Source organism: Chroicocephalus ridibundus, chromosome 1 (genome assembly GCF_963924245.1).
Source record: "Chroicocephalus ridibundus chromosome 1, bChrRid1.1, whole genome shotgun sequence".
NCBI classification, from domain to species: Eukaryota; Metazoa; Chordata; class Aves; order Charadriiformes; family Laridae; genus Chroicocephalus; species Chroicocephalus ridibundus.
In genome coordinates, this window is record NC_086284.1 from 66,964,846 (window position 1) to 66,989,258 (window position 24,413).

A 24,413-nucleotide genomic window follows, 5' to 3' on the forward strand; every position below is an offset into this window, starting at 1 on the left:
GAACCATCTGTTGAGGCTCTCCTTCCCACGCCCCCACACAAAACTCCCGCCCCTCCTGACCTTTGCTGCTCCTTCATCAACTACTCTTCATGAAAATGTGCTATTAGGAGAAGAGGATCCACTGGCGTGGCATGCCTTTCTGGGAAAGGTGTTCGCAATAATGAAGGACAGAAAATGGAAATGTGGGTTTTAAGAATTTGTTTTACTTCACATGAAAGGACAGGCTGCTTTGTGGAAAACCATTGGCCAAATCAAGGAATTTAAAATTGCCATAGGTTATTCGGGGCTTGTCTGTCAAAAAAAGGTACCATTTTAATTGTCCTGACAGAACTAAAGCAACACGATTTCCCTACTGTCTCAACTTCCTAAGAAGTCTGTAGTTATATTTGTAGAAAGGTGCTTTATACTGGGATAGCTATTCCCATACAGCAAGGAAAACCATCATTTTGGTGTGTCATCTTTGTAACGACATAGTTACATGCACCCTCTTACCCTATTTTGGCTTTTATTTTTAAATGACCTTCTCCTCCCCCGATGGGATTAATTATACCAGTAAAACTTGCGGAGCTGGCCTTGGCATGAAGAAAATGAATTGTTGCTGCCCATACACTTATGTGTGCTGTGGCAGCGTGTGAGCACTGTGGCAACAACAGGAAGAAATAATACACACGCCTGTGTGCTGACTTTCAAGTAGAGGGTGAGATTTCAGGATATATGTAACGTGAACAGCTCTCACAAGGAGGAAGGAGAACTACAGCTTTTTCCTTTGGGCAACAAGATTATGCACAACTCCAGATGCAACCGGAGGCAAAGATCTCAGCTGTGGCATTACAGCGATGCGAGACCGACTACAAACGCCAGGCTTAGGGGGCTGCGGGGAAAGCAACTACAAAGCCTCCAGAAACACCTGGGGACACAACCACTAAGGCTGACATGCTGGATCTGCGAGATGACTAGCAACATATTACAGAAAGAAAAGGGAAGCGAGGTACCTGAGAGAGGAACCTCTCAGCGTTCAAATCCCTTTGTGGATATAGCATGTAGTCTTCTTCTAGCAGTCATGTTCAATATATATTACGTGTTTCCAGGACTGAACTGAACTATGTCACTTAAGGTAAAACCAACTTATCCTTTACAAATCTGTCCATCATTCTGAGTATCTGTGTCTCTCTTAAATGCACATAAAGCTGAGTTTTGAGCAAGGGGCTGACTTTTGTGTGTGTACAGTGGGTAAGGCAATACCCAGGCAAAGCCTCCGGGCTCAGCTACAACACAACTAAAATAAAACCTCATGTAGCTATTGAACAGTAAAACAGTGATAGAAATTAGTAGTATATTTCATAATAATACCAGTGTTCTAAATTGTGTACGTTAATGGATTTGGCAAATGTTACCTTCGGCCACCAAAGGACAGAGTAAAAGCAGTTATATGGAAAACTATGTAACTTCACAGTATTTACTTTCTTGAAGTCTCATTGCTCCCTATTGAAAAAGAGATCCTTTTTTTTAACTTTTTGGATGTTGCTGAAGAGGTGTGCGAGTTTATATATGTTTGTTTGCACTAGGTATCAGGGACTTGTTTGAAGATGTTAGGTGAGCCAAAAAAACCCCTCTTCACTTATTGCAGTCCATAGATCATTCTTATTGCCTGCTCTAAAGCATAAAATAGAAACGTTCTCTTTATTGTTTCCTTGATACCTGTTTTTTTCACCATTAACACTCAGCAAGAAGAAAAAAAATCTTACTATTCCCTTCGCATAAAACAAAAATTATCTAGCGAAGCACGGGGCTTGACAAATATTATTATACTGAACATGTCTAGAAGTGATAGTATCTGTACTACGCTGGTAAAAATATGAAGAATTACAGAAGCTGTAGGGACTAACTTATTACAGTATTTAATCAGATGTGGGTATATTTCTTCTCATTTACAGTTTCCTTTCCCTTCTTCAGCCCATGTGACATTCCTGTTTAGTAAACTTCATAGGTGAACTAAAGCATGTTGATGTGTTTCTGTAAGGGCTTGTTGTTAATTGCTTGCTGCTATCCTTTCTCTTGAATATAAAAATGCACAGAAGTGTAGTGGCAAGAATAATTATTATAGCTTCAGGTCTTCTTATTCTGTTTTCAGTTTCTTTGCAGCCTAGAGAGACATCAAAATTAACAAACTAAAAATTGCACCACATAAAACCACATTTTGTCCTGTATTAAGAAAAACATAATATTTGGTATAAAACATGCTCATTCCATTCACTTTAATGGCAGTAAACAGTACTGCTAGTAGCATCTGCAGGATTGGCCCTCCTTTTTATCTTAACACATATACCATTCCTGCCTTCTCTATTAGCACTATCAATTCTAACTCCTACAATTTAGCTAGGTAAACATTCGAAGGAAGTTTCATCTTTTTCATGATGAAAAGTGCTTCCAGATTCCCAGTTCGACAACAAAGAAATCTTTGGTCATATTTTATGGGCAATTTCAGTTAAAGCTACTTGTCACTTCCAAGTTTTTCCATTCCCTCACTCCACATGAATGCTTAAACCTCTTGTTGCAGTGATCAATACGGATATTTTAACATGGCTATGTTCATAATATTTATGATATTAAGTGGTGATTCCAGTAGAGGCTGACAATTATTTGAGCAGAGAGAACGCAATCAAAGGATGTTGCAAGCTCTGCTATTGCCACCTGCTGTCCACGTTCACCTTGGAGTGGCTTGGGTAGGCGGGGTTGCACAACAGTTACCAAATGGATGGCAAGGACTCAAGAGCTCAGTGGGTACAAAGCGATCAGAAGCAAAAAGCAAAAATATTGTGAACAAGGATTCAGCAGGAACCTGCAGAAGAGACCACAAAATGGTCCAGAGTGGACACTAGGACATCTAAGGATGTAACACATCTAGAGACGCCTAGCTTACAGTCCATACCTCACCCCATCTATGTATATACATTCTGCTCCCAGCAAGCATCAGCTGTCAGTGACTGCTGCCATCTACTACTAAGTCAAACCTCCAAGCTCCTACCTACCTTGACAGTAGTAGGACATTCTCAGGCTGGACACTGATGGCTAGCCTTTCTTTGTGTAGCAAGGGAGGAACAGGTTGCAGTAATTACCCCACTGATGAGGAGGATATGTTGTGGTAATGGTGCAGCTAGAAAAGGGTTAAAATGCTGGAACCGAAGACTGAGATCAAGAGCTCAGGAAGGAGAGGCAAGATTCTGAGAAAGAGGCAGGGGCCACCAATGGCGCAAGAAGCAATGAAGCCTGAAGGATTTTGCCCAAAGCATGGAAGGGAACTCCACAGGGTCATTCCTCGCTCTGTGTAAGAAAGGTACAAGCAGACAGACAAGCAGACAAAGTGACTGGACTGTCAGAACAGGAGCAGAGAGCAGAAATTACAGCTGTTTTGAGCTTTAATGTTTCAGATTTCTCATGCATATAATTGCATTAGTTTTTCCTGGGTGATGCTGTATTCTGATTTATTGTCTAGACTAAGGAGGTGCCGTAGGTGAACATCAGACGGTATTTCCACTGGCTCTGGTGTGGTTTAGAGTAAAAGAAAATACCACAAGAACACTGCTCTGAAATGATGTATCTGAGCTAGAAACAGCAGCTTAGAAATGAATCAGACTCGTAAATCAGGGGTTTGCTCAGAAACGGGGGGCAAGGGAGGTGACGAGCTTTTAAATACTGTGAGCAGTAAACGGTATTTCCTAGGAGTTTTTAATTGCTGTCAATTATAAAAGGGCTGGCAAGGCAGCCCCAAAGCGCCGGGACGGCCGGGCCGGCTGCTCCCAGCTCTACCCTCTTCCCGCCGGGGCCGGGTCCTGACATAGAACCGCCCGGCCCACACCGAGACCCAGCGGCGGGGCGGGAAGGAGAGGGCCCAAGGCCTCCGCCACCACCGGAGAAGGCCCGCACGGCTCGGCGGCCGCCGCCGCCGCCCTTACCTCAGCGCGGCCCGCCCGCGCAGGCCCAGCGCCGCCATTGGCTGCCGCCGGGGGGGGGTGTGGAGGCCGCGGAGCGGTGCCGGGCGGGCGCGCCCGCGTAGGCCTTGCCCTGCCCGGCCCGGCCGTGCCCTGCCCGGCGCGGAGGCGAGCCGGAAGCCGCGCCGATGAGTTGTGTGCGCCGCTTGGCGGGGGGTGTCGGGAGCCCCGCGCTGTGGCGAGGTAAGAGGAGAGAGCGCGGAGCGGCGCGGGGCCCGGCCCGGCCCGGCCGCAGCCCCTGCCTTCTCCCTCGGGAAGATGTGGGGAAGGGGCGCTGTCGCCGCCGGCGGCCTGGCTGCGCTGGCTTTGGTCGCGGCCCTCTGGCTGCGGTGCGATGAAGGTATAAACATCTCGTCGGCGGGGCTCTGGAGGGCAAGGGGGTGGGGCCTGCCCCTGAGGGGAGGCGGGGGCGGGCCGGGCGGGTGGGCGCCGAGCGGCGACAGGCTCGCCCGGTGCTGAGGGCTGCCCTGCGAGGGGGCCACCGGTGGGTGGATGGGGGTGTGTTCCCCACGGAAGGAAAGGCCGCCGGGCGGGCGTGGATGGGAGGCGGCGGCGGCCCCCCGTGGCGGGAGGGGTGGGCTCGGCGCCGTCGCCCCGCAGCTCCCGCCTGGGAAACGGAGCGAAACCAAAGGGAAAGGGGCAGGGGCCGGAGCGGCGTGTGGGCGGCGGCGGGGCCCGGGGGCGGCCCGGCACAATGAAGCCCACCCCCGCCGCTCACCTGTCTTGGGAAGGGATGGAGGCAGGGGGGAAAGGCACACAAACCCGACCAGCACCTTCGCGGGGGTCCGCCGAGGGCTGCCCGATCCAGCGGGGGCCTCCAGGAGGCCAAGCCGCCGGGATAGGCTTTTGTGGCGGCCCGCAGGGGCGCGCCGAGCCGAACCGCCGGCGCCCGGGCTCCCCCCGCAGCGCGGGTGTGCGTGAGCGGGGGTGCGGGGAGCCCGGCCGCCCGCCCCGGGGCTGAGCGGCGCGGTGGCCCCAGGGAGGCGGCGGGGATGTCACTGCCCGTGGTGGCACGGCGGCGTGCCGGGGCGAGGTGAGGGCGCCGAGCCAAGCGGAGCCGCGGGGGTCTCGGCCACCACGCACCGAGCTGCAGCGCCCCGTGTGTGCCTCTGTGTGTGTGTGTGTGTGTGTGTATGCGTGTGTGCAGGGATCGCGCTCCACTGCGGCGGGCAGAGAGGGAGGGAGGAGGGAAGAAGGGGAGGGAAGGAGGGAGGGAGGGAGGCGCACCGTGATGAGCAGGGCCTCCAAGTCCAGCCAGCGCCGTCGTCCTGCCGCTCCCGGAGGAGCCCGGGGCGGGGGAGCGGCCGCGCGCGGATGGCTGCCTGAGCCGGGTGGCGGCGCGTCCAGCCCCGGGGGAGGGGGCCCAAGGCTCCGCGCCGGGAGCCCGGTTCTTTATTTTATTTTTTTTTTTTAATTTATCATCATTGTTTTCGGAGGGTGTTGAACCCGTGGTGGAAGAAAAAGGAATTTTTTTTTTTTTTTTTTTTTTTTTTCAAATAGCTTCCTCCCTCCCCTCCCTTTTTTTGCAGGTGCCCGCAGCGCAAAGCGGCGCCTGGAAAGTTTTGTTCGCGTGCGAGCGGCGGCGGCGGCCCAGGCTGGGATGCGGGTCCCGGGTCCCAGCAGCCCGCCGCTTCCCGCCGCACGGTGGCTGCCGCCGCGGCCGGGGCTGGCGTAGGCGCCTCCTGGGAGAGCCGAGTGCGGGCATTAAACCCCCCTCCCTCCTCCCCGCCGCCCTCCTCCGCCCCCCTCCGTCCCTCCCTCCCTCGCTCTCCCCCTCCTTCCCTCCCTCCCTCTCCCCGGTGCGCGGCCATTGCAGTGACCCCGGCCGGCCAAGGATGATCACGAACACGCGGGGCTTCCTGTGGTCGGACCTGGAGACGCGGGCGCTGCTGGAGATCTGGGGGGAGGCGGACGTGCAGTCGGCGCTGGACGGCAACTTTCGCAACAGCCATGTGTACCGGGACGTGGCCTGCCGCCTGGCCGAGCTGGGCTTCGAGCGCACCCCCGAGCAGTGCCGCATCCGCATCAAGGGCCTCAAGCGCCAGTACTACCAGGCCCGGGACGGGCTGAAGAAGAACGGGCACGCCCGCAAGATATGCAAGTACTACGACGAGATGGACCGGATCCTCAGCTGCCGGGGGGGACCCGACGGCGCCCCCGAGCCGCTGGCCCCCCCGCCGGACGGCGTCCAGCCGGCGGGGCCGCTGGCCGGGCCGCCCACGCCGGGCACGCCGCACAACAGCCGGGAGGTGGACGCCGAGCTGGACGAGGACGCCGAGCTGGAGTCCCCCCGCGACAACTTCACCGAGGACTCCGGGGAGTGCTCCTCCTACGCTGAACACCCCATCAAGGTGGAGTGCCCCCCCTTCGCCATCCCCGTGCCGCCGGGCGACGGTGAGTAGCCGCCGGGCTCCGGGTGTCCTCACACCCGCAACCCGCCCCCCCCCCCGGGCTCTCGCAGCCCAACTGCCGGTGCCTCTCGCCGGCTAGCGTGCTTCTAGTGGCTTCTGCCTTATCCTCCTCCCTCCCGCTCCGAAATCCGCCCATGCCTCCCCTCCCCTGCACCTTGCTCGTTCCCGAGAGCTTCGTCCCCGTCGTCCGTCCTCCGTTCCGCCCCCCCCCCCCGCCCCGCGAACGCCGCCTGGAAAGGGGGTGGGAAGTGCTGCAGAACCAGGTAGGGGTAAGATGCTGGGAGACGGATACCCAAGTGAGTTTTTATCGATGTTTATCAATGAGAAAACGGTGGAAAACTAGCGCAGAGATTATCAAGACAAAAGTGTCAGGTAGCGCTGAACAAGAAAATAGGCGTCCTTCTTGCCGGAGGATTTTCCCGTTCCCTGCAGACTTATGTGCAGTTTTGTTAATCGGTATTAAAACGATGATGACGATAATACCTGAAAAATCTGCTTATTGTTGCAGATGGGCCAGAAAGCTAGGGGAGAGCGAGCTTTTACGTAATGAATGGCTTGAGTTGTTTCAGAAACACTGCTAACTTTAGCGGGCTTGCGGATAGAAGCAGCCCTTAGATAAAGCCTGTCCTTTCCTTGCTAGTTCTTTACCCTCAGCTCTGTGTTTGTGTTGTGGAGGTGGGGAGGGCAGCGTTATTTGTTTGTTTTAAATCTAGATTAATGCCATGGTTTTAATACAAACGTGAACCTGTCTTCAGAAGTTGACATCACTGAGGAATCAGCCAATTGGTTGACGTTTAACCAACCTTCTTTTTACACATAAACCCCATCAAAGAGTTGTTTACACTAATGTTCTTTTGAAATGCAAATCCAGAATGCCAACAGACTGAAACTCAATTTAGATTAATGTAATTACCTGCAATACACAAATGAGGCTATACTATTTAATAGCCTTCACTTAAACCTTTTTAGAAGATCAAAAAGACTCCTATTGTTGAAGTTTAGTACTACAACAATTAAAATATGCCTCTGTGTGATTTTCATGTTACCTTTATAACTCTGTAGAAGCTTTTGGTTTTGCTTTGGTACTGTGAATTAAAAATATCTGAAATAATTGCAATCCACATAGAAAAAGAGTAACAACTTTGTGACACATTAGGCCCACATCTCATAGGGAGATTTTTTGCTGCTTTCTTCTTAGGAAATTATTTGTCTTCAGAAAAATAATTGTCTCTCTCCTTGCTTTAGGCTTTAAAGAGATCAATGCTCCAACTATTACCCCACCTCTCAATCAGCCCAAAAGATCAAAAAAACGCCATGCAAGTTTAACATTGGATAAAATGATGGAAAAATTCCTGCAGCAGAGCGTGGATACAGAAGAGAAATTTTACAGATATGAAGAGCAGAGGCTTAAAATTGAGGACAAGCGTCGGGAAGCTGAGCATGCTCGAGAGCTCCAGATGTTACAGATGTTGGGACAGATGTTGGCAGGAATTTCTTCTTCGGTATCACAAAGGTCACAATCTATACCAGCAAGTCCACCTCAGAGAGCGAACCATCGTTCGTATGGGGATAACTTTAATTATAATGCTATGACAGCAGCACTTTCTCCACCGATAGGTACTTCCTTCTATAGCATAAACAAAAGTTGGTTTTTTTAAACTTCTGTGTGAAAGCACTGGTAGTAAGTAGCTTTTTGAAAATAAAAGCTAGTTGGAATTGTTTAATATTGTGGTGAAGGTGTCTGTCTGATGTAAAATGAAATTAAAACGTCATTCGTACCATTGTACTGATTATTTAATATAGATACCTTAGTTATAACAAATTTTAATGAGCGAAATCACACTTTTTGAACCCTATAGACATTTGGGACTTCTTTCCACGTTCACGTCTCTGTAAAGTTAGGAGGAGTTTTGTATATTAAAGGGGAGTAGCACCTTTGCTGAAAGCTGTCTGGAAACACTAGATACCTTGTAGCAGAGATTCCGATGCAATTGAAGTTAACAGGCCTAACCCAGTCTGTGAAGTTAAGGCTGCACATGTGTTTTTTCAGGGTTGGGAAAAGTGTGGAGTTTTGCCTACACCGAAGTAAGTCAAATGTTAAAATCCACCTTCTTTAAAATAAATTTCTTTAAATCACAATTCTGAATCTTATCTTTTAATTAAACATCATGTTACTGTAATAGGTGTAGTAGAAGATGAAAATATTTGCATATATTTTTATTCTATACCAATTCATTTATAAATTCTTTGTGGGTCTCAATTTAGTTTAAAGAAAACGGCACAGCAATAAGTCTAGAATTGGTATTTATGCACAGACTTTTCCTTCCGTACCTTATGTGTGGGCCAGAAGCTGATAACTGGATATTAGCGTTCATTAACAGATTTCTCGGGATCTGTGGCTCCGTGTCGTTTATCTTTATGATAGTCTCTTTGTACGTGGATATAGACTATGTGGGCAGGAAGAAAACAGGGGTACTCTTGTCAGTGCTGAAACTAGAGTCAGCTTGGGGCTTGGTGGTTGTAGCCTGCCGTGTGGAAACGAAACAAGTCTTGATCTGTTTTAGTTCTGAATTTCACACTGCTCGGAAGAAAAAAATGTGTGGTTTGAAAAGGAAAAAAAGCCACCCAGCCTCAGTGTTGAATAATAATCCGGCATGCCAGATCCTGAAGGGTGCGCTCTGATTCCTGAGAGGGTCTTGTAGCCTTTTCAGGTCTACCTTACGTGCTGCGTTTCCCAGTAAAGCGCATGGGGGACTGGGTGGTTAGGCCTGTTGAGGGTTTAGGCTGGCTGACTAGGTTGTGTTTCGTCTTGACTGGATAGTTGGTCTGTAGCATTCCTTGATAGTGGCGGACTTTTGTAGATAAATTACAGCATACGTGTGGATTCTGTGTTTCAAATGTTGTTTTCACTTTTAAATTGAAAAGAAACCTGAAGTGCTTTAGAGAATACCCTAGGAAATCATTTGAGGTTCTAGACTGGGGTGATTATCATTACTTCAGAAAGTTTTTTCGCTGGAAGAGCTTCACTATCTGTAAAGACTTGAAACTAAAAGTTTAGTTTTTCTTGCCGGTTTTCGTCATATAGGTGTACGATCATATTACACTGCACAAAAATGCATTATATATATATTTAACTGTAGCAAGAGCAACTCCAGATTCTAATCTTTTAATTGGTAAAGGTGTAACAAAGTGTTTATAATAAAATGTGAAAATAACACCTCAGGCAGAACCTATTTTTAAGGAATCAAGATTTCAGTTGTTTATAGCTAAACATGTCTTAGTGTTTCTCTTTAGTTGGGCCCTATTAAGAATTGCTTTTTGCATAATTCTCTGTTTTCTCTCCATTTCTTGTGCAATCAATTTATATTTACATATAAACAAAAAACAGCAGCAAAAAAGGAAGACCTTCTTAACAACATTGCACTTTAAGGGTTACAAGCTATATGATAAGTGTGGTTGAAAACCAGTCAGTGTCTGAAAGTGTGATTTAAAGAAAATAATCTGCCCTATTTCCAGAGGAGATGAGCATTTTGTTCTCTTCTGGGTCACTGCAATGCTATTTTGGCCATAATCCAAAACAGGGTGGTTGTTTTTTTTTTTTTTTTTTTTTTTTTTTTTTTTTTTTTTTTTTTTTTTTAGTCTCAATAGGAATGGGATGCCTCTATTATAGAAGGATTTTAAAAGTAAAAGATCAGCCAGGAGTATTTATCATTATTTCATTATTGAATGCTAAAACATTTTATTACTGAAGATTAGCACGTCTGGTTTAGGTTTAGATTCTGTGGAAGACAGAGAAAAAGATGCTTTCTGCTTGTAGTGCACGGATGTGGAGTTTTCATGTTTGTTACACTTTTCACCCATTATTATGTCCAAAATTTATGGAACACTTTTTCCTTTTCTTTTTTTTTTTTTGGTCTAGATTTGGACTTAAGGGGTGGAATTACTAAGTTTTATACAGCTGGAAATAAGGAGTGTCGTAGGAGTTATTTTTTTACATAATTATGTATTACTATATAGCAGTTCCTTGAAGGCTTTCTAGAAGATCTGTAAAAAAGAAAGTAAGCATAGCTACGGTCTAGAAGATTAATATTAATGTTCAAATAAACCACTCTTCTGAACTGAATTGTACAGTTAATGAGGAGCTTTGTTGAAATACAAGAACTTTTTATTTTAGTGTATTTACTGCAATTTGTAGTTAACACACTGTTGACAGAAGTACTGATTTTCAAATCCCATGCTAGGTTAACGGTTTAATTCTCTTTAGTTGTAGTTGTTGAAATACTTTTTTCTTCTAAATTTTGTAGTCTTTTGAAACAGTTATTTGAATGTGTAGTCTTCTGAGTGTGCAGTTGTTTTAATATGTAGCTTGACATGTAGCTTTGCATCAGAGATCGTAGTTGTATTATAGCTAAAAATTATCTTTTTGTGATATTTGTATTGTTTGCATCTAGTGCGTTGGATTATAGTTTTGCAGAAAGACTTTCATTATGCTTTGTAACCACCAGCCAAAATAAAAAAGCAGTGAGATAGGCTCTGTTCTGCTAAGAGGTGAAAGTTTTTAAGGGGAAGCGAAAAATAAGGTAGGGTGTATGTTTAAAATGTGCTTTTAGTTGCTATGTGCTTGCTCCGTGTCTGGATGTGTTTGATCCTTACTAAGTGTACCTATTTCAGTTGAGCTTAATTATGCAAGTGATTTCAGGCTGAACTAAGAAGATATTTCTAGTTACAAAATGTTCATACAACTATTCTGGGCTGTTGTTTTTTTCTGTACCTGAGCCCTAAATTAGGACTGTGAGCAGTCAGTGGGAATATTCTCTGCATCAGACTTTAAATTAATTTTTAAAATTATGACCTTCCCTCATTTACTCACTGTTTTAAAGGCCTTTAAGTGACAAAGCATTTGATATTTAGACTATGTCACTTTTGTATCTTGAAGTGTTTTCATTAGTGTTTATGAGTGCTTAAAAGAAATGCTGATGTTGGTTTAAGAAAGAACATACTTTAACACTTATTTTCTTCTTTTCAGTTATAGAGAGATCTTTTTCACTGCACAGAACACACTCTCTAAAGGATATGGAGAATATTTTTCAACTGGTGCGCAATGTTATCCCCCCTCTAACAGGGAAAAGGCATAAAGGTCAAGATGGACGTGTAGGCATTGTTGGAGGATGTCAAGAGTAAGTTAAACAGAAATTTGATTTTTCTTTCTGGAAGAGTTTGAGGATGTCATAAGCACTTGTAGAAGCCATTCAAACTCACTTTACATTTAAAACCATGAGTATTTTCCAGAGAGCTTTATTAGTCCACCATCAAGAGCATGCATACTTATGAAATAACATGTTTCCCTGCAGTTGTGTTGTGAAATTTTTGTAGTGAATGTGGTTGAAACTTAGAACACTGTTTGTGTCTCTGTCTGCCTTCTCTTTTTTGACCACCAAACTGTCTCTGCTTTCAGCATTAGACTTTTCCCATTGCATTATGAAGTTATAGAATAAGTAGAATAGAGTAAGGCACATCCGGGTTTTTTTATGTTTTGGTATCTTGGGAACTTTTAAATTAGGAATAGAATATTTTCTTACTACGGACTTTTTATTTTGATAAATTGTGGTGTTTACTAGATTCTGTCAGTATCTTGTTTATGTTCTGGAGTAATAGAAATAGCATGTTTCAGGGGAAAAAGAGATACAGCATAAATCAGATAAATGCTGTACTGACCTAGAAACAAAACAGGCTCTATTCTTTCCTTGGCCACGTTCAGTAATCTGCACGATACTTTGAATGGGCCACTATACCTTCCTATTTTTCATTTTCCCCTTTTGAAATAGAGATGGCATCTTTCTCCGGTAAAAGAGATCTGCTGTTGGACATCTGCCATTAATAAACATTCTATAAGGAGCAAAAAAGTGCTGTCTTGTAGCTGGGTTGATTAGCCAGGAGTTAGTTTTCCTGTTGGTTTAATGAGCTTAGGTTCTTACCTCTTGGCAGAAGGTGGCACCTCTGGAGAGTGATTCTGTCCATATCTCTCTCTTCAGTCTTCATAAACAGAATTTAGGGCAACTGGAATCACAGTTTAGGCACATGAGTTAGGCATCTAAAACCAGATGGGATTGATCCCGGTCACAGATCCCAGATTTGGCTTGCAAACAGTGCTTGACTCTGGTTTTGTTTTGTTTGTCTCTAAACTTTTAAAGTTGGTTTTCTGAGAAGAGTTTGCTTTTTTGGTGGCATGATCTTTATAAATGTTTCTATGAAAGGATTAGGTGGCTAAGGTGAAATGCTGCGCCTTTGAAATAAAAGCAAGGTTTGAGATTGGCTTCAGTATAGCAAGATTTTATCTGTCTCTTACAGCAAACGAGAGAAAGCTTTTTTTTAAAAATTTGCTCTTGAATTTGGGACTTCATTATGGCAGGCTGCTTTCCAGACTATCTAATCTCATGGCTGTATTTCCTAACCTAAATTGTATTTCATTCTAGATACACTGGAGCACCGTATTTTGCTGCAATTACAGCTCTCAAAGTGGTACGTGTTCTTCTATACTAATCCAAAATGAACTTTTCATCATTTATATTGGCTAAGTGCCATTTTTTTAAAAGCATTCGTTCTGTGCTGCACATGAAATTTGAGTTCTGAAAGGTATTCTATTTAACAAAGAAAATCCTTAGTCTGGGATTTGTAGAAATACTTTGTAAATATATGTCCTTTGCTATGTTTTCTGTAAATATTTTCTCTGTATAAGGTAACATAAGACATATGTCAAAAAATTGATAATTTCATAGGGAGAACTGTTTTATCAGAGACTTGGATAGGAAATTTCAAAACTTGATGAAATATTTTCTCCAAAAGTGAACAATAAAATAACTGGAGACTAATGTTTAAAGTTATGTTTTCAGTGCTGCAGTGAGTTCTTCGGAAATATATTCTGGACCTGCTAACTGTGTTGAATGAAGTGACTTTCTTTCAAAACTTACAGCTTTAGGCTAGTAAAGCTCTTATATGCTGTAAGTTTAAAGATTATTGGTTAAATTTAATCTAATTTTTAATAGCACATTTTGTTTACATTATAATCTGTAGCAGAAGTATTTTCTAAGCTTTTTTTCCCTAGAATTGTGAAATTCCTTATTTTAGTGACATATTAACTGGCTAAAAATATACTTACTACGGACTACATAAATACACTCGTGATTATTCAAATGTAAACAAATCATGCTTGCATAATACATACACATAATACACACATATGCATACATAATACATAGAGTACTTTCTATTTAGTGTCTGAGTACTCTCAGTTCGTTGTGTATGTTTTTCTTTTTGAAGATTTGTTTCAGTAAGTAGGTAACCAAGAGAGGTATTTCCACCCCACCCAGAATGCAGTCCCTCAAGGATTTAAAACTGAAATGATATTATTTAATGATCTTGTATGCAATATTAAGGCCACTCAGCTTTCTGTTCACTATGTGCAAATACATACTAGGAGGTTCCCTATTGAAGTCACTTGGTCTCAGATCATTACATCTGCACACAAAGAGTCATAGGATCAAATCTCTGCATTGCTTAGCAGCTTGAAATGTTAAATGTATAGTAGTAAAGTAGAGGAGACACTTAACTGTGGGAAACTTCAGTATGCAAGACAGATAAAAGATCAGGCTTTCTGGTCACTGCTTACATAATTTTTATGTGTATGTCGTATTTTTTGAGTTGATAACAGAAGCTTGAGGCTAAACTCCTCAGCTTTAATGTTTATTTAACTTAAGGGGTGTTGCTGAAATTGTGCCAGCCTTTGTCTGATACAGATTTGGCCCATTGAGTAAAAATGGTAGGACTGGAAATGTACTCACAGATTGCCATAGTTATATTTTGCAATTATACTACAGTATCATTTTTCTTCTCTAATGTAACTAGTCTCTTGTTCAGCTGTGTTCTTTTGCCTTTTTTCTTATTGTATGTGTGACATTTTAGTCTTTGCTCATCTCCAAATGAGAAACATTTCTCAAGTGAGTAAAGGTTCAAGATCTGTGTTTTTAGTCATCCTATCAGTGAGAAACATAAAAAAATTATATTGGAAGTAAGATACAAAAAAATTTCTCTAAAACATTGCATGGTAGTCTAAGCCAAAATAGAAAAAAATAATAAAGTTTGCTTTACCTACTGAGAAGTAAGAGTTCGGGTGAATTATTCACTGTGTAAACTTTGGAATGATAAAGTTACTAAGTATAAATTTGATAATTCTGTTTGCAAATTTTCTCTTTTTAGGGTGCAGATTTATCCCATGTGTTTTGTACCAAAGATGCAGCAACAGTAATCAAATCATATAGTCCAGAGCTGATTGTTCACCCAGTTCTGTAAGTGACTTATCTTATGTTTAAATGAACGAGTCAGGATTGCTAGTTCGAATGTTTCAGTCTGACAGTTGATTAGTTTGCGTTCTTTCTTTTTCTGAGTTACAGGATGGGTGAGCTGGAGGTTACAAAACCTCCTGGGTTTGTCCTTTGATTGCAGACAGTTAGATATTTAATAAAGAACAATCAGTTGTGAATATTTTCATTACTACCAGAGTACAATTTTTTAAAAAGCAAAGATCTTTCTTTCTGCTACTTGCAACATGTGTTCTGTGATTGTAATGCATTTAACTGTGAACAGTAGCAAAATTCAGAACTAAGAATCACTGCAAGTCAGCATTTTAGAATCATTTAGAAGGCAAATAGAGCATGTTCTCTTGCTTCTTCAGTCCTAATAGTATTTAACAGTAGTGTATCTTTCTTCCTCTCACTACTGTGTTACGTAGTTATTTACCCAAAATTACCGGGCAAGGGAGTTGCTGATTCTCATTTTTCTTCACAAGTATGTCGTGTTAGATACATACCTATTCCTGGGGAAAAAATGGATGTTCTAAAATGATCTAGAATACAGGTTTTATTAACAAGAAGACAAAAAGTTTAATAAGCAACTTCCTAATTGGGAAAATCAGTGTGTGCTTCCGTGAATTTGTGTTCTGAAATGTGTTACTGATTGGTGAACTTCTACAGGATAAACTGTTTCAATTAGGTGTTATGATGGTTTACAATGAGCACTGCAAATGAGAATTAAGATGTGTGCCTTAGGTATATGTCCCTGAGCTTAGCTTGCACCAGTGCGTGTCGAAGTCTGTTGGTGTACATAGCAAAGCTGTGGTTAAGCTAGAAAGAGCATAATTTAAAGTTATGTTTGTCAGATATTGCTGTCAGGAAGGATTTATGACAGTAGAAATATTTCAGTGTCTGAAAAGTAGAATATTATCTCCCTCATGGGGATGCCTGCAGTTGGAAGCCGTAAGTTTATTACATTCTAAAGGTGGGGTTCATTCCTGTTGGTGTAGAGAGAGGTGCTTAGAAAGAAGTCAGATAAATAGACAGATATCAAGGGCTGTGTTTTGCTGGGTTTTGGAGTTGGTTTTGTGTGTGTGTGTGTTTTTTCAAAGATAGAAGAAACCTGTGACATCGTGCATTTTAGACAGGGAAAAAATGATGTTTGAAAGCAAGGTGAAGATACAAGGGTAGGGTTTTTACCAATCCGACTGCATTAGCCTCTAAAATCCAAAATGCACATCTTCAGTTGCTGTCCTGTCTGATATCATATGATAACAAATGAGATGGAGAATCTTAATGGTAGTATTGGCTTGTAACTTAGGTTGTCTTGATGGATGACACTCAAGATACAGCATGCAGTTGTCTTGTGTGGGAAGGAGTTGACCTTGCCTTGGAAGAAGCATTTTTTGTATACACAGGGTTCTTGATGTAATGCGGTAATGGGAAAAGTTAATAGGAGAAGCAAAAGCAATATAGAGAAAAAGGGAGGTGACAATGGTAAAATTCCTGTTCATGGAGGACTGGATTTTGCATACTGCATAAGGGTTGGGGTTTTTTTTACGCAGATTCTCGGTGTCTTCTGTGGAATTCAGATCTCAGTGAAAACTCTGATCTTTCTATTCACAAAGAGATCTTTTGATTTTAAACTTCAGCTCTGTCTATAAATTCCTCCAGATGTACAAAGTACAGTGACTCTAGACATTTTCATATCCATATAGCTTTAAGTCTGAAACTCAATGTTTAATGCTTTTATTACAACTCTAATTTCACCCAGACAGCTGGCTAATTGCATGAAGCAATGGATCTGTAAATATTGTTTATATGACATTCAAAATGAAAAAATGCAAATATCAGAATGCTCAGATTTTGTTTGTTAAATTTTCTCATCTTTTTATCTCTTCTTTTCTGCTTCATTTGAGGAAAAGAGAAAGCAGTCCTTTCTGGTTAGAAAGAAAAAAAAAAAATCTTGACTGACTCTATTGAGCCCAGGTTTTATTCAAATTTACACAAGCAGCCTATTTTTCTCGTAAGATCCTTTTGTCTTCAGTGTCACACTTCTCATATGATCCTTTATATGATGTGGAGCCGCGTGAGTTCTGCAGGCACGGCCGGCCGCTCTTGATTCAGAGCCTGATCTCTTAAACAGTCTTTGTACTTTTCTCCCGGGCCGCACTTCACGCATGGAAGAACCTCCGGGTAAAACCCACCCAGCAGCTACGTCATTGTTTTCTTTTGTCTCTCCCCTTAAAACTTTGCTTTGTTATGATTTCTCCGTGACCCTTCAGAGTAACTAGGTGGCTGTTGTACCACTCTCTTATTATGCTAATCATAATTATGGCCCCGTGTACTCCTCAATTCACTGTTTGAACAGCTTGGCGTTTCGCCAGGGTTCAGCTGCCATTTTGTACTGCCAGGAGTCTGACATTTTATCATCTCCTCTGCGACTTGGCTGCCGCTACCTTTCCCTGCCGCTACCTTTCCCTGCTGCCTTCACCTCGCAGGGGATCACCTCAAGGGAAGAACATGCTCTTTTTCTTTTTTTTCTTTTTTTTTTTTTTTTTTTGCTGCTGCCCCCTGTATGGCAAGGGATCTTCTGGCTCGTTAGAGCCGCCATTGCAGGGCTTTGATGGCCTGACTAGCGAAGGTATGCGAGAACTAGAAGTTGCACTGTTGCGTTTTAGGTCCTTGGCAAATGTCTGTCACCTCAAGGATGTGAGGAATGTTACGCGAGAAAGATTGAGTAGGATTGCAGGAGGAGGGTTATGAAAACGGACATCCACCTTGCAGCATTGCCAGGGCAGTCCCATGTGGCCCCAGCTGCAGACCATCCTGGGGTTCCTTTTGGTGTAACATCCTGTGCTGGGGACACCCATAACGCAACTTTCTCTGTGTTTTTTGTCTCGTGACTTCATTCCGTGTTCCTGTGAATGAAGGTGAGAGAGCTGTGACCACACATGGCAGCCTAGGATCTGGAAGGACACAGCTTTGACACCTGGCTCTGTGCATCCTCGTTACCTGAGCTGAGTGATGATAGCTGGGTGTCTAGGGGCCATGAACAGTCAATATTATCAGTAGCAGCTTTTTCCTTTTTATTCAGGGATTCTGTCAAATGTATCATGGCCCCTTCTATGACGACCTGGTATTAATGAAAGTATTAATTAAAAAATGACCAGTTCAATATTTTTGCTGACTTTGCTTTCCTTTGGAGAAGGGAAAAGTGTGTATTACAGAAGTCGGGGTATTTTGAATAGCAGAGTATACTGAGTCTTGGTCACAGGTGCCTCGCTCTTGTCACCATTACCCCTGGGTTTGTGCTACGTTTTTCTGTTTTCTCATCTAACATGCTCCTACTGTAAACTCTACACAGATGCAAACAAGATAAAACTGAGCTTTTGCATTTTATTAAGTTTTATTACAGGTGTTTTCTGTGTGGATTTCTGCTGTAGATGTGTGCATACTTTCTTGCATTAGTGTTGGGAACTTCCTAGAGAACAGTTTTCAGGGGCTTTTTTATATTCCCCATGTTGATTCCCTGGCTCAGGTTAGGTTGAATAGACTTCTTGGATACCTGTGTTGGGTTAGCTTATCCTGTCTTGATAGGTGAGTGATCACGGAGTTAAATGAGCTATATGAACCCAGCTAGTTGTATTTTAAAAGAAGAGCGAATAAACCTATTGTGTTAGATTCCCCTCTTGCAAGGAGTTTTTCATAGTCTTACAGAGTTTTTCTTTCTCTGTAGGGCAGAAAAGATTGTGATACTACTGAGTAGCCCACTTGCAACCTGGTTGTCAGGCGATTTGTAAAGTCAACAGTCAGTATACTCCTTGATCTCCAGAGTTTTATCAGAGAAGTAGAATGAGATGTCAGGTCATTAACTTTTGGTCCTGAAGAAGTCATGCAATTTTTCCATTATCTCCAAAAAAGTCACCCTTGAACTAGGTATGGATTTAGAATTAATCCTTTCCTCCCAGCTGATTGTATTTATGGGGCTGTACGGACTAGGAAAGATTGCCAGAATTACCAAAAGTTTTAATAGTTAGTTGCAGAGTTTAAGTTTTTGTTTGGGTTTTGAAAAAGATTATTCTTTTCTGTTTGAAATAAAAATAACTGGGGAGAAAGCTCTCATGAGGCTGGCCTTTGTGTTGAGGCCAGTTACCATTATTGAAGAAGCTTAGCTTAGATCAGGGTTGCTAGAACATAACTTTACCTAGCTTTATTGGATTTTTTTTCTGTTTTGATGATTTGAAGAAATCATGAAAGTGAATCATGGATAGCGAGCTCCTGGATAAGTTATTTGAGCACTTTTAACCAGTGCCAAGTTTCTTAAAGAAAGCCCAGGAACAATCTTAAGATTTTTGTCCCTTTCTAATTCATTATGTGGAGAGGAGATTTAAAAACATTGGTCCTTTGTGTGAGGAAGCTCATAACTTACTTGTGTTAGCTAAAAATAGCTATTAAAGACTACTTCTGTGTAATGTGGGACTAACCTCTCTTTTGACTCAGCTGCTGGAAGAAGTGCAAGAATTCTAGTCGCCAGGGAAAGTCAAGGAGAAAGCACAGATTGCTCCGATTACCAAAAAGATGCCTCCCGAGCGACTTGGCTGCTGGATCCCTATTATACCTGCAGAGAAGACGCGAGCATAAACTTTGTGATCTTTCTCCCAAACCTCATTTAGACAGCAGTCTAGCTAGGAATCGCATGAGAAAGTTTGGGATTTTTTTTTTTCCCCTAAGTACTTAGGGAGAGAGAAAGGTCAGTTTGTATGTGCTGACTGAGAGAAGTATACTTAAACCGTTTCTAATCCTGTCGTGCAGTGCCATGGACAAAGCGTTTATGGATCTGTTCCCTGTGTCCAGCTTTCTTGGCAATAAGCTGCTACTTCTTTGCTGTATGCTGCAGAACGAATAAAAGATGGAAGGTGTATTCACCCCATACTATAGTCCCTTTCCTCCATGTTGTTGGCAGAGGTCCTTATCCCAGGTGATACTAACAAAGGTTTTGCCACCTCCTCAAAATGCAAGAGGTAGCCAAAGATTTTTAGCATCACTGCAGGGAGTGCTGCTGTTCTTGCTGCTTTCTGGTACGTCAGAAAGAAATGTATACGTGCGTAGGAATGTTGTACTCCAGTTAGATTCTGGCCAAATTCATCCTTCTGAACACTTGTTATACTGTTGTGATTTGACATCAGGATTAGATTTCTTTGGTATTTAATCTTTTTTGAGTTTGAGTGAAGGCAGGCATGCCTGGGATTTGCTTTTCCATATTTTTTTATTATTATTATTTGAAGATTTTAGGGTCCCATTTTTTTTTCCAGCTGACAATCAGCAAAGCAGATATTTAGATCGAGACTTTTCTGTCTTCTCATGTGTCCACAGCCAGTTTGAAGCACTCCAGCCTTCTGGGTATTGATTCATCTGTGCCTTAACAGTTGAATGTAAACTAGAGAGGAATACCAATGTGATAAAAGCTTGTCACTTTATTTATTAGTTTGAACATTTATTTTTTTTAAAGTGCATTAGTTTTTCTAGGGACGTTTTAAGTCTGTTTCATTCTGAGGGAAATTACATTGTCATCGTAACTTCATTCTGTCACTTTTAAAGTCTCGGGTTTTGGTTGATTGCAGTCCATTTGGAAGAATATTTGACAGATTCTACTCATCATGTCAGTTCACAGGAAGTATTAATAGGTCAAGACCGCTTCCATGAACTCTGAAAATGTGAGGTCAAGACATTTGGTTATCATTATACTTTTCCGGGGGGAATTGTCCTAACGCACATTGGTAACGTGGCTGAGATCAAAACATACTACAACTGCTTTAAATATTTGGATATAGCTAAATGCAGGTTGTAAAATGATTGTGTTGATACCTGTAGTATCTTTACAAGGCTAGATAAGGTTTGCCGTGAGTGCTGTTGTCATGTCTGTGTGAGAAATGTAAGAAAATGGAGTCAAGCAATAGCTGCTTCTCCTTTGGGGCTCTTTCTTGCAGGATGCGAAAGGCTCAGCTCTGCATCCGAGAGGTGACCCTGTGTGTATAATGCATTTGGGTTCATTATTAAAGGGGTGGTTGTTGGCTCTGATGCCTGTAGTGTGTTGACAACCCAATTCCTATTGAAACAGAAGATCTGATACCTAAATGAGAGTCTGCTGTCTGAGTAGCAGCTGTGGAAAACATTTTGGGTTTTGTTGTTGTTATTATGATGTAAAAAAATACGATATGGTAAGCACGGCATTTTTTCTAAATGTGTACCTCAATAGGTTGTTCACACTCTCGCTGCCTTAAAAGTAGAATATAGAGCAAGTAAAGATTGTGGTATCTGCGTATTAAGAGCAATCTCCTGCTATGAATTTGTAACGCCAGTGCTTCTCCTGAATGATGGGTTGCTGTTCTTGCTGCTGTGTTGTTAGTATTCAGATTAAGCCTACCAGGTTCACTTCTGGTGTCTAAATTAACTTAATCAATGGCTGAGTTGGAACGTTTGATTTCTCAATCATTAGATTTCTCAATCATCTCAATCTCCCTCTCATTAGGGTCTTTGTTTTTCTTTCATTTTCTTCCCTCATCTTCTTTCTCATTTAATCAGATTGTAGCAGGAAAATAGTTATAGTCTACCCAGCATTCGCAGATTAAACACTACTGAAAGATTTTTCAACAGCTTAGTTAGGTGAAAATGACCATTTTGTCTTCTAAACCTTTGGGGGGGCATTTTGGTATGCTAATCTTAATTTACTAAATATATTTCTTTTTGGTCTCTAATAGCATCCAGCCAAGTTCATGATGCTGTGTTGTCACTGAGATTTGCTCTACCTGATTTGAGGTGCTTGGTGAGAGACCCATGAGTTGATGATGGGATCCATGAGCTTTTCTAGAATAAGTTCTTATTTCCAGTTCTGTTCATGGGGCCAAAAGAGGCTGTCTCAAGCCTTTGGGCTTCTGGCAATTTGGAATTAATTTACAAAAATGATGATTTAAACATTGACAAATATAGCTACTCTTGGAATATAGAATTAGTTTAATTTTGCACTCAAATAATTTTTGGCGCTATTTGGTTTTGCCTTTAATTCCTTTGACCTAATCTTTCCCGAATAATCTCTCTACCTATCTTATTTACCCAGTTTCCAATAATGACCTCACCCAGGGTTTACCACAATGGTTAATAATTAGCTTTCAGAGATAACTGCTTAAATTCTGGAGGTACGCATTGTGTCCTGTCTTTCGCTCTTTTGATGTACCGTATAACATGACAGGATCTAAATGTCAGCAGGTCTAACATTTGATTCACATTAATATAATTACCAGCAGTGTTTGGACAAACAAAACCAAAACTCTTTCATCTTCAGATCAGAGACTTTTCCCCATCTTTGAAGATAAGACTCTAGGTTGGCTTTTGAAACTGCCCACTTAAAGTGGCCTTGTCTGAGTTTATTTAACAGACTTTTGCGTCGGTACATTTTAATGCATTTGGAGTTGCTGCAGTCACACCAAGTGTGCACAGATAATGAGCAGAATTTGAAAAATACCCTCTCCAGCGAGAAGCTGTATAGTTGATCGGGTGACGACAGTCTTGCCTGTGTCCCGTGTCCTTCTCTAGCAGGAGGTCCCGATGATTGGCGTTTAGTGATGCCCAAACCACATCTCTGATTACTAAGGTGGTTCCAGCTCTGCCTAAAACACATGTGAAGAGCTGTGGTCCTGCTGCCTCCTGCCTGCGCTGTCATTCATGCTTATCTACTATTTCTGTAGCTCCCGGTTACACCCATGCTGACTTCGCTTCACATTTTCTTGTTTCCATGTAAAATTTGACAAGGCTGCACCTTATCACCATTGTTCCTTTCCCTCCTCTAGAAAGCAACGACAGTAGCTGTCATTCATCCTGAATGAGGAAAGCTGCTGTGTTTTGAGCTTTCTGTGATAATTTAAAGCTATTGCCCTGGTGGCTTTTGATCATTTGGTGAAAGCTAATCTTTGAATAAAATGCAGTGTACGTCAAAATTTTCTTCTTTGGGGGGGCTGCGGATGGGAGTTGCATTTCTGGACCTGTCCAAGTGTCCTCCCACTCTGGGCAGTGACCAGCCTAGAACAGACTTTCAAGCAGATGGCACCTGTCAAATATCTGTTACAAACTACTTAGGAAGATGTTTAGAAACTGTGGGTGATCTTACGGCAGTAGCCACCATGTTTTTCAGGCTCTTTGTTGTTTTTGGAAAGTTATTACATCAAGCTTTTACCAAGATGAAGAGCTACAGAACTGTGTTTTATGTAAATTTTTATTGTGTGATAGTGAAATATGGAAGAGTTCTGAAGTGTAAAAAGCTTGACTTAATGTTTTTATTTTCTTTATTAGCTTTTCAAATCTAAAAGGTATTATAAGAGGCTGGGAGGTTGTGCATTAGGGTAAGAAGCAACAATGAGACTCCAGTAGTGAATCCAGCAGTTACTGCCATAAGCACCATAACTAAACCAGTGCTGTTCTTGTATGCAAAAATAATTGAGGTGGCAAGATGAGGAATTTTTTTCAGGGTGTATTGATTTTAGTTTGGCAGAAGTTATCTAAAGCTACCAATAATTCACAAAGAAAGTGTATCCTCACGATTTCAGAGACTAGGTGCTGTTTAATTTGAAGAATCTTTGTAGAATTTGCCGTGGAAAAGTACTTTTCTAGATACGTTCTGGAGGCAGAGAAAAGAGCAAAAAGGTAAACATGTAAGATGGTGAAGACCGTATCTTGGCACTGCCTACACAGGGGCTTCAGGGGAGGCAAATGATGAAGCTGTGGTATCTGTCTTCCCAAGTGATCACAGTCTTAGCCTCTGCTGAGTGAAGCTTTCTGTCTTTCCTCCATCTCTTGCTAACAGCTAAGGAAAGTTGATCAGGTAAACATCTGTGGGATCCTTTTTCATAGCGTGCCCCCTGTGAGGCTCTCTGTATGCTTGCTTTTTTGTTTAGATCTGTTTTGGCGAATGGACAATGTGTAAAGTTGACTTTGATGGGAGGTTATTTTTCTGATATTTTACATTACCTTTAAACTTTTCCTTACCTACCAGGCTTCACAGGAATGAGACAGGTTATAGAAGCTCCTTCAGTTTTCCTTATCAATTATCCTGTTGTCTTGCAATTATTAATTACATGTTTATCCTGTGGTAGGTAGTGCTTTTCTGTATGCAGTCAGAGTTTTATCGGTTGCTTTCCAGACAAGCTAAGACTTTGAGGAAGCTTTTGGGATTTGGAGGGGTGGTGTTTGGTTGCTTGATTGAACAACAGTGAGCTGTTGTAATCTAGATTTTCTGCAGAATGGCATCTGATAACATGTCACGTAACACTGTAGTGGTTAGCTGGAAATTAAGTAGCTGTTTGAAGATCTGAACATTCCCTGCAAATCTACAGCTGTGGTCTGTCAGCAGAATGTTTAATTGCACACATCTGCACAATGGTACTGTAGTTCACTTTCCATGTTTACAGGTGTTAACTGCTTGGATTCAGCTTCCCAAATTATCCCTGCTGTGCATGTCCATGGTGCAGAGTTTTTATTTTCAAATTATGGGAAAGCCAGACTACTTCCCAGTCTCTTGCCCCGTCACCTTCCAAAAAAGCTTGCTTTATTTTGGGAAATCCCTGACTTTTAGTTAATCAAAGTCTCTCTGACAGATTTTTACACTTTTTTCAGAA

At 42.4% G+C, this 24,413-nt stretch overlaps 1 protein-coding gene and 1 long non-coding RNA gene across 7 annotated transcripts in view; one reads left to right on the forward strand and one right to left on the reverse strand.

Annotated features, from left to right (window-relative positions):
* Positions 1–231: 231 nt before the first annotated feature.
* LOC134516879 (uncharacterized) lies at positions 232–4,082 on the reverse strand. The gene is made up of 3 exons (XR_010071474.1): positions 3,954–4,082; positions 3,030–3,321; positions 232–2,143 (listed from the first exon to the last, which is right to left on the reverse strand). It is a non-coding gene; the product is annotated as an uncharacterized LOC134516879 (long non-coding RNA).
* The window catches only part of NAXD (NAD(P)HX dehydratase), a 52,720-nt gene continuing 32,037 nt past the window's right edge, over positions 3,731–24,413 (forward strand). The window contains exons 1-6 of one of the 6 annotated variants that reach the window (XR_010071469.1): positions 3,731–4,329; positions 5,519–6,383; positions 7,646–8,017; positions 11,427–11,577; positions 12,874–12,919; positions 14,654–14,742. Coding sequence is in view for 5 of the 6 variants with exons in the window: in XM_063337540.1 (XP_063193610.1) it covers positions 4,324–4,329; positions 5,519–6,383; positions 7,646–8,017; positions 11,427–11,577; positions 12,874–12,919; positions 14,654–14,742 (1,529 nt within the window). In the remaining variant the exon portion in view is untranslated. The remainder of the gene's footprint in view (positions 4,330–5,518; positions 6,384–7,645; positions 8,018–11,426; positions 11,578–12,873; positions 12,920–14,653; positions 14,743–24,413) is intronic. The other 5 variants (XM_063337540.1, XM_063337561.1, XM_063337552.1 and 2 more) reach the window with 5 other exon arrangements.